General features: G+C 41.2%; 1 protein-coding gene across 2 annotated transcripts in view; it reads right to left on the reverse strand.

Annotated features, from left to right (window-relative positions):
- Nucleotides 1–17,791, reverse strand: part of PDE8A (phosphodiesterase 8A) — a 115,775-nt gene that overhangs the window by 38,025 nt on the left and 59,959 nt on the right. Inside the window, exons 2-5 of one of the 2 annotated variants that reach the window (XM_087941399.1) lie at nt 7,287–7,376; nt 2,835–2,891; nt 954–1,144; nt 168–224 (exon numbers count right to left, since the gene is read on the reverse strand). In XM_087941399.1, the coding sequence (XP_087797525.1) occupies nt 168–224; nt 954–1,144; nt 2,835–2,861 (275 nt within the window). In that variant the 5' untranslated portion in view covers nt 2,862–2,891; nt 7,287–7,376. The remainder of the gene's footprint in view (nt 1–167; nt 225–953; nt 1,145–2,834; nt 2,892–7,286; nt 7,377–17,791) is intronic. The other variant, XM_087941398.1, reaches the window with a different exon arrangement.

Consider the following 17,791-nt stretch of genomic DNA (forward strand, 5'->3'; position numbering starts at 1 on the left):
CCATTCCTAACATTCAAAAGGCCAGGCTCCGCAGCTACGTAGTCAGCTAAATGTCAGTAAAAATCAGGGAGAATGGGTCTTGATTTGCAGTTACATGCTTCCAAGCCTGCCCTTTTTGCCTTCCTCTATATTTTAATCGGATACTGTAATAATATTTCCACACTTACCTCCGCACGACCCCAATAATAACAGTGTTTTCAGATGGTTTTGTTGTTCTAATGGACCTTTTGAAAAAATAAAAAAGGGAAGGTAAAGAAATTGTGGTGGGTTCCACAACATGCTTGAAATCAACACAGGAATATTTCACTGAGGTTCATACATGTTTAAATTGGAAGAAAAATACCCAACCATTAAGACAGGTCAAGGAACTGTTGAGAATTAGTGTGATGTAGTCATGAAAGTCTTGAGCTAGGATAGGAAGACCCAAGTTCTAGTCTGTCCTTAGACACAAAAGTTTTTGGGGGTGACTGAGCCAGTTAGTTGCCCAGCCTAACTTACAGGGTGAGCTGCTGGGAAAACTGGAAAAAGGAGAACATAGACTGATAGGCTTGGAGGAAACCTCAAAGGTCTTCTAATCCAATGCCATGCTCAAGGCAGGAGATCTTATACCATCCCGGTCAAATAACCGTCCAGTCTGTTTCTGAAAAACTCCAGTGAGAGGCAAGCTTTTTTCCACTGATTAATTGTTCTCCCTGGAGCCTTAGGTATGCCACTGATCTCTTGAATGAAAGTCAGATGATAAAGGGAAGGCTTCACATGCCTCCAACCTTATTTGGAACGTAAACGCATCTGAAACACTGAGAGCCGGGGAAGGATTTAACCTCTCACAAAATGATCTCTGCACCAGGAGTGGCCAGATGCCAAACATCAAACATCCCCAGGGCATCATGACCTGGCTGGTTAGTGAATCCCATATTACAAGAGGTTGATTGCAAAAAAAAAAAAGGACGCACCTGCACAGCGTTTCTGCATCAAAGTATCTCGAATTCCTGTGATCAATAATGATGATTTCATGATGTTTGTCCAAAAAACACTCAAGGGCAGATTCAGGTGTCCTGGCAATGCTACAGCGGTAGCCTGCTTTTTCACAAGCCCAGCAGAACCCATTGCTCTGGTTGTCTTCTTTGGCAAACACTAAGAGTACCTAATTAAAGGAAAACAAAGATGGGAAAATGGGCCTGGACATACATGTACGTATCACAGAAAGAAAGAGAGAGATGGAAAAAGACTCTTATAAAAAAAATCTGAAATCCCTTGCACATAACTTTGATTGATTCATGGACCCTGTCCTTATTAAGATGTTTATAATAGCAATAGTAGTTAGACTTATATACTGCTTCACAGTGCTTTACAGCCGTATCTAAATGGTTTACAGACCCAACAATCTGGGTCCTCATTTTACCGAATGAGGATGGATGGCTGAGTCAATCTTGAGCCAGTCAGAATCAAACTCCAGGCTTTGGGCAGAATTAGCTTGCAATTCCGCATACTAACTAACTACTGTGCCACCACACAGTCCTGAGATTTTCATTAAACTAGCCCTCTCTGAACAGTTTACAGAGTCAGCCTCTTACCCCCAACAATCTGGGTCCTCATTTTACCGACCTCGGAAGGATGGAAGGCTGAGTCAACCCTAAGCAGGTCAGGATTGAACTCCTGAAAGTCAACAGTGAATTAGCCTGCAGTACCTAACCACTGTGCCACCATGGCTCATCAAATGAACACATATAAGACCTACAAATCATGGCCTACCCTTACAATCCATCAAACAGACACAGAAATAAAGTGAAATCAAAGTAAAGAAAACTTTTTAAAAAATGAAAAGAGCAACAATCACAACATATAAATGAGCGAGCCAGTTTGGGGTAGTGACTAGAAATAGTTAGATGCTGGACTAGAAATAGAAAAACCTGTTCTAGACTTCTAGCGTTCTAGACTTGCCTTAGCTACAAAGCTCCCTTTATGTTGAGAGGGAAAAATAAGTGGAGAGAGGACTATGTAAGTCATCTTAATTCTTGTACATGAAAGGCAGGATATCCATCCATCTGTCTGCCCATCCATCCATCCATCCATCCACCCATCCATCTACTGCAAAGGTCATAAGTGTGAAAAACGGTAATAAGTCAGTTTTTTCAGTGCCGTTGTAACTTTGAATAGTCACTAAAAGAACTGTTGTAAGTCAAGGACTGCCTGTACTTTATCCCAGCAGAAGGCAGCTTCTGACATTTTGCTGGCATGGCCACTGTCAGCATAACCATCAAAATTACCTAGGCTATGCCTGCACTGATGCCTTTGCACCTTTTCAATATTCAGCTAAGTCGAATATTCTCCAAGCAACTCTTAGCTTTAGTTCATACTTCTAAGCAATTCCAGGCATTCCAACTGTGCTTATATTTGGATTAGAACTGCTGGAATGTCAATAAATCTCAACATTTACACCTACCTGAAGGCAGAATGTGTTTATGTGTGTGAGCAAACACACACAGACACACTCTGACTAGGTTTACACTTTGGATTAAACCTGCTAGAATGACAATAAATTTCACAATTCATACCTACGTATAACTGATATATATGTGCGCTTGCACAAATGCCCCAATTTAATTCAGGATTTCTCTTTATTAGCTCAATACTCAGTGAAATGGGCTGTGAATATTGCTCTAAAAGGCACATTTTACCAGGCTTTGTTCCATTCCTTTTTACTATAGGATGCTATGAAAACACTTCAGCTGAAACTGATATTGAAGAAGTCTGCAATAAATGTACAGGCATTTCTTCATTTAGGTAACCAATTCCTGGACAAACCAAAACATGCATCTTTAACAGAGGCTTACCTGAAGTTGTTCTCGGTGGAGTCTCATAGGGCCAAATTGCACATCCGTTCCTACTGCCTAGGAAGAAGAAAGGGACAAATTTAAATGATATTGCAGGAGAAAAGCAAGCTGAGATTGAGGGTGGGGTTAAACATGTCATCAGTTTGGAATCTTTCCCATTCCAGCTCCTTGTGAATTTCTGTTGACTCTTATCTAGAGACTATTTAACCTTGACCAGATTCTTGTGTATAGGTAGCAATGATAAACACTTCTGCGCATTGAATTCAGCAAATGTCCCTGGTTATTTGGGCCAGACATATATGCTACATCTAGGCAAAGAAACACAGATTTCACTTCCTGGCTTCCTCTTAACTCAGAAACACCAAGTGTCAATCTCAAAACTGCATGGAATTTGCAATCAGTTACAACAACTCTAAAGGAGTGAATGAATCAGCTCATTGCAAAGCTTTTCGGTTGGCCATATCTTAAGCAGACTAAAATAACAATAATAATTAATCACAAAACTTGCTAAACCTGCTACCTGTTTGGGTAAGAACTTTTGAAACCAGCCTGATGCAAAAAGAAAGAATTAAAAAACAGCAAGAAGTTTCATAGTTTCTTTCTGTACTTTTAGCTTTTTCTTTGATTTCTTTTTTCTTTCCTTTCCTCATTTTATATTAGCCCTTGTTGTTTTTTAGTCTCCTTTTTAAATTTTTTAATCAAAAGTATATATTAAAAAACCCATCCTGACGCAAGCAGAATGGGTAAACAATGCATTTTATTTACAGCTAGACAGGCAATATTTTTTTTTACTATATTGATGTTTTAGGTGCATGGAAACACGTAACAACAATTTAGTAAGGAAACCATAAGGGGTGATGTCATACTTTGCTTAAAAATCTTTGAAAAACATTAGACCAATAAAGGACAAACTATCAACATAAAATAGTAGCTGTAACAGCTTAAAAGGAGCTTGCACAATTTAACTCTGAAGTTAGTGAAATTAGTATTGTTATTATTTTGCTCAGCTTCCGATTATTCTGAAACTGAATAGCAACTAATGGAAGCAGAGCACAGAAGTAAATGAATAGATTTTTGTCTGATTTTGGCCAACTCCAAACTTTTTGTTGTCTGAAACAAAATATAAGTTGATAATTCTACGTTTTTTTATGCAGAGGTACAATGGTACTAACACCAAGACGTTGTCTTCCATTACTGTGGAAGTCTAACCAAGATGCTCAAAGCAGAGGTATCCTCCCAAAATGTCAATCATGACTATTTGATTGAAGGTTCGCTCATCCGTTTGGTCCTTGACTTACAATGGGTTGCTTAGTAACTATTCAAAGTCACAACTAACCCCCCAAAAAGGAATTTATGACCTAGATTATGACATGACCCCTCCATAACCATATGAGACAAAACCATGCCCATAGCAAACCATTGATTTGCTTATAGATCTGTAATAATAAAAAGATCATAAAATCTGATTGGTCACATGATCAACCCATTTTATCACCATTATGACCATAACCAGAAAACTCCATTACCATTGCATGTTGAGGGCTACCTGTATTCATTGACAAAGCATATACCAAGAGACAGACTTTTATCAGGTAATCAAGGCTACCATCTTGAATATTTTGACACCCAATCATATGTATAGATGCCCCTTCGTTCTGCCCCAGGCTATGGAGTCCTCTAGATTGCAGCCATAACTTTAATCCTTAATCCTATTTTTCTATTTGCACCATGACTCACCACAAATCCTTGAACTTTTCTAGAAAGAACATGTTGGTTTTCCTTTATCTTAAAATTAAACTATTGGAAAGGATTTTGATAGCGCAGCAAAGTAAGGATTTGAGACATATGCATAGGATTTATTGCAAACAGATTCTGATGACTACAAAAAAGGAATTTTTACAATGTTATGTTTCTCAATAAAACCATAGGTTGTGATCTGATTTCATCCTTCAGCTGTCCAGAACTTGAGTAATTACTCCAATGAGTAATTTTAAAGAGTCATCAGACTAGCCTGCACACCACATAAAAGTCTGAAAATTACATGCTTTCTCCTCGGTTCCATCACTTGGAACGCTGCTGACCTTAAGGCCCTCAGATGCTTTTTCGTTTATTACTTTAGAAATCACCCATTTAATTTACATTTTAAACTGAAACTCCAAAGAGGGAGATAGGAGGGAAAATACTGAATGACAGAGTTGGAAGGGACCATGGAGATCTTCTAGTCCAATCCCTGCTCAAGCAGGAGATCCTATATGGCAAATCCCAGCCCAATCTCTTCTTGAAAACCTCCAGTGATGGACCATCCACAATTTCTGGAGGCAAGCCATTCCACTGATTAATTGTTCTCATGGTTAGGAAATGTATCCTTAGTTCTACATTGGTTCTTTCCTTGATTAGTTTCCATCCATTGCTTCTTGTCCTGCCTTCAAGTGCTTTGGAGAATAGCACTTGATCCCCTCTTCTTTGTGGGAGCTCCTCAGATATTGGAACACTGTTCTCATGTCACCCCAGTCCTTCTTTTCCTCAAATTAGACATACCCAATTTCTGCAATCATTCTTCATATTGTTAGGGTAATAAATTAAGGAACGAAATAAAATATATTATAGCATTAAGTAGAGAGTTACTCTATAGGCATGTCTTATCTTGATGTTAGGCAGATGTTTTCTTATATATGCAGAAGTATTTATCTCTATAGGCATTTCTTACCTTGCTGTTGTAGAAAACATTTCTTTAACCTTTCACTGGTATTGTAAAACTAATAATAACACATGCCTGCAATTACTTACATCTCTCTCTTATGAAGACACATGATTATCCCATCTAAATCAATCTGAATGGAACATACTCCCTGGGAACTTAACTCCCTACATCTGGAGCAATATACACCTTTTGAAGTATGCTGTTAATAACCCTCTTAAATGGTAAATTGTGATCGATTAACAGACAATAGGAGAAAGGATACTGAAAGATAAACAAGCGCCAGGGGGACATTTGTCTTTTTGCAGGAAAGATGTAAATCTAACTTGGAGTGTTTTACAATGCAATTACTCTACTTCTAAAAGAATCTTAAGGTATAAGAAGAGTTACTTTCACCTATATGCTTTGTAACTTTCATCACATATCTGTGTGTATGAGAGGAGAGGTCTTACCCTTTTATTGATCAATAAAAGTTAGATTTTGTTCTTCAAAGCCTCTGCTTAAGTTCATTTTTGGCACAGCGTGATCTTAAGTTATAGCTGAACTTTACAATATGTTTTAGCCTTCTCCCTTAATCATCTTTGTTGCTCTTCTCTTTCCAGAGTCATGGAGATGTTCCATTGCTTAATAGCTCTCCAAGTCCAGAAACTCTTCCAAGTTTTTGAATCTCCCATTGTCTCGTCAACTCTCATTGGTTCATGTCTTATTACACATTCTCTCTTCCTGTTTCTCAGGATTCAGGGGTATGAACTTTACATAGGAAGCTACCAACTATCTCCAGCCCAACTTATCTCTTCACCATGCAAAGATTTGGTCTGTAGATAACAGCAAAAGATGCTATCGATAAGGGAGCTTGGCCAAGCTTCAGACAGGCTCACTAGAAGGCTTCTAAGCCACTTTTCTAGTGATCCAATTAAAATCACAGTGTTGTTTTCAGTCTGTTTTGGAGCTATTTTCCCATAAAAACACACATACAGAAAACACAGCCCCCTTCATACCATTTTTTTGCCTTAAAAAGCAGGGCAATTTTTTTGCAATAACGACATGACAGTTATAAAAGTCCTTTTCCTTTGGCCACCAAAAATACATGCTATTAATGCGGGAAGAAGAATCTCTGAAGACTTAAGTACATGAAATGTATCTCTCTCTCTTCTTGCCTATCAGAAGGGTGCCAAGTTAGTCAATAATTTTGTGTGCATGACTTGCAAACAGAAAACATGCCCTGACCTAAATGACGTTGGCTTTGCGTTGTTATGGTTTTTTATTTTTTATAAAGAACAACTCGGTTACCCAATTGGCCAAGTCAGCAAAAAGGAAAAAGAGCAGACAATGTAAGATGCCACTTGTACTCAGCAACATTTCTAATTTAAACTGTTCCCAGCTCAGTTTTCAAACAACTTTTGTTTCCACGCGGTCATGTCTCCAATTCGAAGAGAGGATTTTTAATGTCTCAGCTTCCAAACCCAGAAAAATGCTCACCAAATAGAGGTTTTCCCAAGTATTTGTAGGGTGTTCAACCTTGGCAACTTTAAGATTTGTGAACATCAACTCCCAGAATTCTCCAGTCAGACATGCTGGCTGGGGAATTCTGGGAGTTGACATCCACAAGTCTTAAAAGTTGCCAAGGCTGGATACTCCTGATCTAAAGTAAGTCCTGGGCCTATAATGGACCCTAATGTTCAGCCAGCCAACTTGATCAACTGGATTCATGAATTGGCTTCCTGTTTGCATCCTTTCTTCATTAATAATTTTACCTGTTGATTGAATGAATTGAATATGCTGGTAGGCTATGCAATGTAGATGACCAATGCAGTAGGATTGGGTCCTTCTCACAATTTTTAATTCTGGATAATGTAAAAAAAAAGAAAATCAGGGAAAAATTCAACCAAAACCCAAATCAAGAAAGTTTTGCCTTCTTACGTCTCTCCTTTTCTTTTCTTTTAAGGAAAATAAGTACTTCGAATAATTTGAATAAATCTGGGCCATCTCACCCACTCTTTGCTCCAAAATTATGAACAAGGGAACAAGCACAGACCTGCAGGATCCTAGCAAGTCCAAAATGTCTATTTTATTTCCTTTCTGGCACTCATAAATATTCATTTACAAGACCAGTCAGATTCCACCAGCGAAAGAATGAGGCAGTGATGATTCAGAACGAGGGGTTAGGATGTGGGACAGTGAGAAGAACAGAATGACAGAGTTGCAAGGGATCTCGGAGGTCTCCTAGCCCAATACTCTGCTCAAGCAGAAGACCCTATAACCAATACCATTCCAGTCAAGAGGCTGTCTAGTTTCTTCCTTAAAACCCTCCAGTGATGGAACATCCACAACTTTTGGAGCAGAGGTGGTATATTTCAGCAGGTTCTGACCAGTTCTGGAGACTGGTAGCAGAAATTTTGCGTAGTTTGGAGAACTGGCAAATACCACCTCTGTCTGGCCCCGCCCCCAACCCTTCTCTGCCTTCCATTGAATCCCAGCTGATCTGCTGGGTCTTCTTTGGTTGCCCTGCACAGGAGAACGGAGCTGAAAAGCAGGTCAGTGGGATTGGGAGGGAATGGAGATTTTGCAGTATCCTTCCTGTGCTATGCTCATCAAGCCAGACCCACAGAACCAGTAGTAAAAAAATTAGAATCCCACTACTGTCTTCTTTGGTTGCCCTGCACAGGAGAACAGAGCTGAAAAGCAGGTTAGTGGGGTGGGGAGGGAATGGAGATTTTGCAGTATCCTTCCCCTGCCATGACCACCATGCCATGACCACCAAGCCACACCCACAGAACCGGTAGTAAAAGAAATTGAATATCACCACTGTTCTGGAGGCAAGCAATTCCACTAGTTAATTGTTCCCATTGTTAGGAAATGTCTCCTTAGTTCTAGGTTGGCTCTCTCCTTGATTAGTTTCCATCCATTGCCTCTGATGCTTTGGAAAATAGGTTAAGCCCCTGTTCTTTGTGGAAATCCCTCCAACATTGGAACACTGCAAACACGCCACCACAAGTCCTTCTTTTTTTCTAGACTAGACAATAAGTCACGTGGCTTTCTGGATGCTTGGGAGCCAATCCCTAACTCTCAGCCAACCTCGCTGGGCTGTTGCAGGATAAGGAAGAAACAGCAGTGCCAGCAGCAGGTGTTTATCCAACTTCCTTGACTTGTCCTCTTTGAGTAAGAATGGACACATGACCTAAATTAATCATCAACGGCAATCATGGAGGAGAGGACCACTCATAACATAAAATATTTGCTCCAGGCATCCTGGAGCTGATTCTGTTCATTGGGGACTTTCAGCATTATTCATCAAGAAATGTTTATATAAGTGGGAAAAGATTAATGTCTGTTTTCTCTTTCCCATCCCTTCTTCCTGTTGTTCTCTGTGTCTGGTAACGAAACTGTGTTCCTCGTCCTTAAATTTTTGTACTGTGCCTAAAACGCTTTCTGTATTCATCAGCAGAAAGTAGGCAGCCTTCCAAAAATTTGGGGGTTTCAACTCTCATCTGATGTGTGGAAACATCAAACATCTACCTATCCAAGCTTCAACTCCTAGTCACAAGGTGGAAAGACATGTCTTCCAGATCCCATCAACCAGCGTTTTTGGCCAATGGGACCCAAAGCATTGAACAGGTAGAAAGAACTGGGATGAGACTGTTCCTCAGGTAACCCAGTCCTAAACTATGAAGGGCTTTAAAGGTGACAATCAACACCTTGAATTGTACCCAAAAGTTCACTGGCAATCAATGGAACTTTAGAATAGAATGTATTGGAATGAAGAGTAGAGTAGAGTAAATGTATTGGAATGAAGAGTAGAGTAGAGTAGAGTAGAGTAGAGTAGAGTAGGGTAGGGTAGGGTAGGGTAGGGTAGGGTAGGGTAGGGTAGAGTAGAGTAGAGTAGAATAGAGTAGAGTAGAGTAGAGTAGAGTAGAGTAGAGTAGAGTAGAGTAGGAGTTGGAAGGGAATTTGGAGGTCTTCTAGTCCAACCCCCTGCTTAGGTAGGAAATCTTAAACCAGTTCAGACAAATGGTTATCCAATTTCTTCTTAAAAACTACCAGTGTTGGAGCATTTACAACCTCTGGAGGGAAGATGTTCCACTGATTCATTGTTCTCACTGTCAGGACATTTCTCCTTAGTTCTAGGTTGCTTCTCTCCTTGATGAGTTTCCACCCATTGTTTCTTGTCCTGCCTTTAAGGTGCTTTGGAGAATAGCTTGACTCCCTCTTCTTCGTGGCAATTACAAAATGACTGTTGTAAGTCAAGGACTACCTGTAGAGTTTGTTTCCCTTTCCCCACAATCCTCTCATTCTCCAGTTCTACTGCCTGGAAACAAGCTATTTGCCTTTTTATTTACTGTCAAATTTAAAAAAAAACAATCCCCCAATAACATACATTGGAAAAGATCCTAAAATAGTTATGGCCAAATGAGCATGACTGATTGGAATCAAAGGGCAAATAAACTAGACATTGACCTGACATAACCCATAAAAGCACTTCAAGTTTCTCCTCCTGGCCATGAGTCATTCTGTGCCATCCAACCACAGCCAAAATCTACTTGTGTGAATGTCTGTGTAAGCCTAGTTCTTTTTTTTTTTTTTGTTCCTTTCCACAGAATGCAAAAGCTCCCAATGGCCTTGCTCTCTAAATACCTAGAGGGAGGAGAGGGAGGGACTGCAGAGCTGCTTGGCATAAGGGTCTCTGTTTCGATTGCTCCCTAATCCCAAAGCTTGAATTCTCAGGAAGTCGCTCGTGCCCATTTGCAACAGGCACAAAAGGATTTTTCGATGACGGCAATCAATGCACGCCACGTGTGGCTGCCCTTGAAGAGCGTTCATACATTAAATGGTGAACAAAGTTGATAAATTTAAAAAAATGGATCTGGTTGCTTGGCATGTTGCTATTATTTTATCATCTATGACTTATTACTTGCTGTTTTTATACACACCCTTGAGTTTATGGATCAAAGACAAATTCCTTGTGTCATACAATAACACTTGGCCAACACAGAATTCTATTCCGTTTTGTTCTGGTGTTCTGTTCTATTTGTTCTACTCTACTCTATTCTGTTGTCCTTCCCTACGGTACCCTACCCTCTCCTACCCTATCCTACCCTATTCTATTCTGTTGTCCTACCCTACCCAACTCTATTCTGTTGTCCTATCCTACCCTACCCTACTCTATTCTGTTGTCGTACCCTACCCTACCCTACCCTACCCTACCCTACCCTACTGTACCCTACCCTACTGTACCCTACCCTATCCTGTTCTGTTACGTTCCATTCCATTCCAATTCTACATTCTATTCTATTCTATTCAAGTTCCATTGGTTGCTAGTGGGCTTTTGGGTGCAATTCAAGGTGTTGATTATCACCTTTAAATCCCTTCATGGTTTAGGATTGGGTTACCTGAGGAACGGTCTCTTCCCAGTTCTTTCTACCTGTTCAATGCTTTGGGTCCTGTTGGCCAAAAATGTTGGTTAGACATGACTTTCCACCTGGTGAAACGTTCTCCCTTCGAATACCAGGACAGTCCCAACCCTCTGTAAATGCCTGGAAGACCTGGTTCTGAGCTTAGGCCTGTACATGGAGGGACCTGCTTCTTGGTTGTATGCTATTTCGACTTTCGGCCATGTTTTTATTTTAATTCAATCCCGTCTGCCTCCCAGAGTCCCTTGTTGAGATGGGCGGTCCTATAAATTGAATAAATAAATAAAAGGAACTTTTGAACGTTGGTGGATAGACAAATGGGATAGATCATTTCTCCAACTTTCCTCCCTGGAGGAAGAAGCTGCAATGATTTCTCAAAGCCCGGTGGAACAAAAACAACAGCAACAACAACATGGCCTCTCGTTTCCTTTTGGGATTTAATGGTGTGGGAAATCAAAAAGGCTGCCCTGGGCAGAGCACTGCAGGGTGAAAAACCAGGCCTCTCCACACACATCTTTGGCCACACTCCATCTTGGAGAATTTTTCCTGCAATTCTTTCCTGCTTTGCTAGAGTTTCTTCTGCAAATCCTCTTTTGTCAAATGGAAGGAGAATGGATGGAGAGGAAAACTACAGAGGAACCATTTGAGTATTATAATGTACTTGCTTTTCAAACCACAGGTGGAATTCATAGTTGCAAAGTGATCCGTGCTCTCCTCTAACTTGAAGCTGCTGGACAGTGCCAACTTTTCTCCCTCTCCCTTTCTTTTTCAATTTTTGCTCTGGGTTTTTTTTTGTTTTTTTGAGGGAGGCTGGAAGTCTCCAGAGCAGAGCCTGCAAAGCTTCCTTTCCCCTCTCCATTCCTTTTTTTTAAGTTGCAACCTAATTGGAATGAAGTTCGGATGAAGGTACAAAACTTCAACGAATGTTGCTTTGATCCTATGTAGCTGAACAGCCAGTTCACTGAGGGGAGGGGAGGAGAGGGGAGAGGAGGGGAAGGGAAGGGAGGAGGAGAGGCCAGGGAAGAGGAGAGGAGAGAGCAAGGGAGGAGAGAAGAAGGGGGCAGGGGAGGGGAGAAGAGAGATATGGGAGGGGAGGAGAGGGAAGAAAGCAGAGAAAGCACTCGTTTGGATACTGAAACATTTGCAAGAAAGCATCCAAGTTCAAAGAGCACCGAGGACCCCACAGTCCCCCTCCTCCTCTCCACGAGCCCCATTCCTTTCTAACACTGATGATGTTATCTAGTTTGGGTAATGAAACATCTGCAAGAATACAACCAAGCTCAGAGAGCAATAAGGACTGAGTTACAAATATTCTCCTTTATTATTCCTTTTGTCCCAAATGCAATCCTATTGCTTATCCTATATCCAAGCTTCCACCCACCCCCTACCCTTTGCCAGTAGCAATTTCCATTGTTCTTTTAATAACCCGTCAAACCCACGATCCACATTGCTGCTGTTCAATATTGCAAGCGTTGAACGAAATTGAGTGTTCTCCATCTGGCTCCTTGCCTCTTTTTACAACCTGTAGTGCAATTTAAGGTAATGGATTTACAACTTTTCTTGATACCAAAAAAAAACAACAGCCCGGGCATAATAGAAAGTTACAAGATGGCTCTTTGCTCCAATGGTTTGGAATCAACACTAATCAGAAGTTAGAACAGGAGAAAAACAAGGAGTCCCAAAGCTGGTTTGCTTTTCTGCTCGCCAGATTAAAAGGGACAAAGGTACAAGTTTTCCCAGAGCTCGCGCTGAATGCTGGCAGTGACATGCTAAACATGAGATAGTTTTGACTCATAAGTGACATTTTATTAGCCTTACAGATCCCACCTAAATCCCTACACCAATTCTAACTGTTCTGTCAGGAAATTTCTTCTTACTTCTAGGTTGGTCCTCTTCTTGATTAGAACAGAACAGGAACAGAGTGGAACAGAACAGAATCAAAGCTGGAAGGGACCTTGGAGGTCTTCTAGTCCAACCCCCTGCTTAGTTAGGAAATCCTATACCATTTCAGATACTCTCTTCTTTAAAACTTCCAGTGTTGCAGCATTTACGACTTCTGAAGGAGAGTTGTTCCACTGATTAATTGTTCTAATTATCAGAAAATTTCTCCTTAATTCTAGGTTGGTTCTCTCCTTGTTTAATTTCCACGCATTGCTTCTTGTCCTGCCCTCGGGTGCCTTGGAGAATAGCTTTACCTTCTCTGTTTAGTGGCAGCCCTTTAGATATTCCAACACTACAATCATGTCACCCCGTAGTCCAGTGGTGAGATGCAAATTATGTAACAAACCGGTTCTCTGCCTTAATGATTTCTTCCAACAACCAGTTCACCAAACTGCTCAGAAAGCTAACAACCGTTTCTCTCAAAGTGGTGAGAACTGGCCGAATCCCACCATTGTCCTAGTCCAGCGGTGGCTAAACTTTTTGGGCTCCTGTGCCAAAAATTGTGCACATGCCAGCACGCACATACTTGCGTAGTACCACCCAGAATGCAATGTGCGGCCCCTCCTCCCCACACCCCCTGCGTATGCGCATGCAATCCCCCGCCCCTGTCATCCCCTTACCTGCACTGTGCCTCACTGCTGATTTTTCGGCTGGTTTGAGGCCTTTTTGGACTCCCAGAGGCTTGGAAAAAGCCTCTGCAAGGCTTTTCAGGAAAAATTATAGGCCCGTTTTGTCACTTTCGGTATTATAGGAAGTGACGAAACGGGCCTATAATTCATCCTGAAAAGCCTTGCAGAAGCTTTTTCCAAGCTTCTGGGAGGCCGAAAAACAGCTCAAATCAACCAGAAAAAAAATCAGCTGTGAGGCACACACATGCACAATGAGGTAAGTTTGCCTGCAGCTCACATACTAGCACAAGTGGCTCTGCGTGCCACTTGTGGCACGTGTGCCATAGGTTCGCCATCACACCCCTAGTCTGCTCCAGTCCTTTTTTAAACTAAACTAGACAAATCCATCAGAGATCGATCCCATGGAGAGAGTGTGTGGTTTTGTGTACTGCAGATGGGGCTTCACTTGTTTGCATGGCCTGGTTACTGGCATGCTGTGGCCCAGTGACAATCCACGGACCAGGGAGCGGGGGAGTTGGGAACTCCTGTCCTAAAATTTGCAGGGAGCACTAGAGCACATGAATGAACAAAATGCTTCTGCAGAATCACAGCTAGAGTGAGATAATGTAAAGGGAAAGGAAAAGAAAGGAGTGGCATAAAAATTGTGTTTTTATAGACAATTGGCCCCAAGTAGATATGTAACTACGTGAAGGGACACGGTGGCTCGGTGGCTAAGACGCTGAGCTTGTCGATCAGAAAGTTCGGCAGTTCAAATCCCTGGCGCTGCGTAACGGAATGACCTCCCGTTCCTTGTCCCAGTTTCTGCCAACCTAACAGTTCAAAAGCATGTAAAATATGCAAGTAGAAAAATAGGGACCACTTTGGTGGGAAGAGAACAGCGCTCTGTGCACCTTCGGCGCTTAGTCATGCCAGCCACATGACCACGGAGACATCTTCGGACAGCGCTGGCTCTTTGGCTTTGTAATGGAGATGAGCACTGCCCACTAGAGCTGGAAACGATTAGCACGCATGTGCGAGGGAAACCTTTACCTTTACCTAGATATGTAACTAACACTCTTCTGGAAGACTACAGGTAAAGTAGCCCATGACTTACAACCACAATTGAGTTCAAAATTTGTGTTGCTAAGTGAGACAGGTGTTAAGTGAATTATGCCCCATTTTATGACCTTTCTTGACACAGTTCTTAAGTGAATAACTGCAGCTGTTAAATTATTAACAAGATTGTTAAGTGAATCCAGCTTTCCCATTGACTGTGCTTGTCAGAAGGTCACAAAAAATGAACACATGACCCCCAGACACTATAACCGTCATAAATATGAATCAGCAGCCAAGCATCCGAATTTTGATCACATGACCATGGGGATGCTGTAATGGTCATAAGTGTGAAAAATGGTCATAAGTCACTTTTTTCATTGCCAGTGTAACTTCAAATGGTCACTAAAGGAACTGTTGTAAGTCAGGGCTATCTGTATCACACCTCTGTTGAACATGTATTTAATGGACTTTTGGCCAATGACCAGGCTGACAAATATAATTTTAAGCATTTTTTTAAAGAGATCTTCATTTTGCTCTTTGTCAATTTAGGTAAATTTGTCTTTTTCAAGTTCGGTTACATATTACTTTAATAAGAGTCATATTGCTGAAGGAAATATTACTCTCTCTGTCACCTATTATTTTTCTGAGAATTTGCCTTAGGTGGAATTAAAATCGATGTCTTTTGGCAAAATGATATTGGAGCTGTAAGCTTTAATTGATTCAAAATGAGGAGATTATACAACTGAGGCCCTCTTAGTTCATAAATAGGAGAGCCAATTGTGAATTAGTGAAGCTAAAGTTTAATTAGATGAACCACTCATTTTTAAATATCTGTGTTGCTTTTTTTTTTTGCACCCTACCGCTTGCTGAAAGCGCAAAAAGAAATCAAGACACATTTGATGTTAAAGTTGATTAGAGAGAGCGAATATTCAGACTGGATCATTAAACTTTCTGCCCCAGCGTTCTAATGGTGGGAGCATACACTTGCAATAATAAAGAAATGATTAATATTTTTTTTCTTTCAACGATCCCGTAATCCCTTCATCGGAGCAGAGTCAGGGTGACTGAATGCAGCTCGAGCATTTACTAGCCAGATTCCCTTCCTGATGTCTAGATGGAGTTTGCAGCAGACAATTGCTCATTGTGCCCAGAGGGAGAAATATCTACTGCTCTCTAGAATTGAACAAACAGCCTCCTGATTCTACGGCAAGAGCACCATCTCTGGGCCACCGCCCTGCTCCAAATGATGAATAAATAAATAAATACACTTGCAATAATGATCAACCGTTAAGGATCTCAAGGAAAAATTTCAAGGCGGAATAAAGTGGATGCATTAAACAGCTAATGGCTCTTACTTATGAAGAGAAACATATCGTTAGTAGATATGCTGCCACCCTTAATGATACTTGGAGTACCAGCATCTATAGCAACAGAGTTCTCAGAAGACCAGCTTTCCCTCTAGGAGTTCTTATTTTGAACAAACAAACCATGAACAAAGAAAAACATTTCAGTCAATAGGCTTTCTAGCAACATTTAGGCTTGCTGACATTAGTGATGTTTAATAAACAAACATTGTTAATGTCCCAGGGTTTCTTAATTTGCGCCAGGCAAGATATAAGGGTCACTCATATCATTGGTTATCGTAGTTTTTTGTTTTTTGTTTTACTTTTAGCTTTAACATTTTTATTGAGTTATAAGATAAAATAAGATACATAATACGGAAGTAAATAGGAAAGCAGAGGAGGGGGAAGAGAAGTGAGGAAGGATTAGGAAAAAGAAAAAGAAGCACTGACTTCCCACTCTTGCTTTTGTCATAAAATAAGGCATTAACATTGAATCACAACTTTTTGGTTTTTCATAATAATACAAATGAGCCATTTCACCTATAGCACGCCAGCCACAGGTGGCATGCGGAGCCATTTGTGTCAGCATGCCAGCCACAGGCAAACTTGTCACAGCTGGTTTTTTGGCTGGTTTGAGGCCTTTTTCGGCCTCCCAAAGGCTTGAAAAAAGCCTCTGCAGGCTTTGCAGATCGAAAAATAGACCCATTTAGTCACTTGCTGTAATACTGGAAGTGACAAAACAGGCCTATTATTCGGCCTGCAAAGCCTGCAGAGCCTTTTTTCAAGCCTCTGTGAGGCTGAAAAAGGCCTCAAACCAGCTGAAAATCAGCTGTGAGGCACAGTGCAGGTAAGGGGGCGGCAGCAGGGAGGGATTGTGCTTGCATGCGCAGGGGGCATGGGGAGGCGCATGCATTGCCTTCTGGGTGCTGGCATGCGAGCACATGCACACAAGCGTGTGCACAATTTTTGGCACAGGAGCCCAAAACTGTTAGCCACTACTGGTCTAATTGGTAAAACCCAAAATCAAAGTTTCATTCTTCTCCTCTTCAAGCACAAAGTGCAGGTCTCCATGCAGAAACAAAAGCACTTCTATTCTTTTCATTAATCAAAATAAGTCAATTTTGCCATTTCAGCCAACTCCATCACCTTCTGCAACCATCAACCATAGATCGATGTTTGTCAGCCTTGGCAATTTTAACATGTCTTAGAGATGATTGCACTTCAAACTCCCAGAATTCCCCAGCCAGCCATGGAAGGCTGGGGAATTCTGGGAGTTGAAGATAAGATATCTTAAAGTTGCCATGGTCTATAAACACCGTACTAGGTGCTTCGATATATGAATATCCGATCAGTGGTGGGATTCAACTGGTGTAACAACCGTTTCGGGAAGCGTGCACTTTGCACGCACATGCAGCATTTGCAATTCACCTTCTGCTGCAAGCCTTGTGGGTAAAACAGCTGACACGCGGCAATCCACTGTGCTTCGCAACTCAGCTGAACTGGAAAACCCAGAAATAAAGCACAGACTAGAGCCAAGGTGGGCAGGTGGGCCCAACAGCTGATCGTCGGAGCAAATTGTTTCTCTCACAGCTGATCTTCAGAGCTACCGGTTCCAAACCAATAGAATCCCACCCCTCTATCTGGTGTTACCTTTTGTTCATCTCAATGTGAGGATTCCAATGTGACATAGCTGTATTTTTGGTGCTGTCAGCTCAGCTCAGTGTTATGCAGGATTGATTTTATTTATTTTGTATTTATTAATCAAAACTTTTCGGGAGGGAAAGCCCCAAAAAATGACTACAAAAAGAAGAAAAGGCAAACAGTAACGGATAAATGAGGGGGCATGCCAGTAAACAAACTGGTGTACTAATGAGTGCCATAAGGTTTAAAGTTCAGTATTTCA

Source organism: Pseudonaja textilis, chromosome 13 (genome assembly GCF_049901715.1).
Source record: "Pseudonaja textilis isolate UNSWEBS1 chromosome 13, rPseTex1.2, whole genome shotgun sequence".
NCBI classification, from domain to species: domain Eukaryota; kingdom Metazoa; phylum Chordata; class Lepidosauria; order Squamata; family Elapidae; genus Pseudonaja; species Pseudonaja textilis.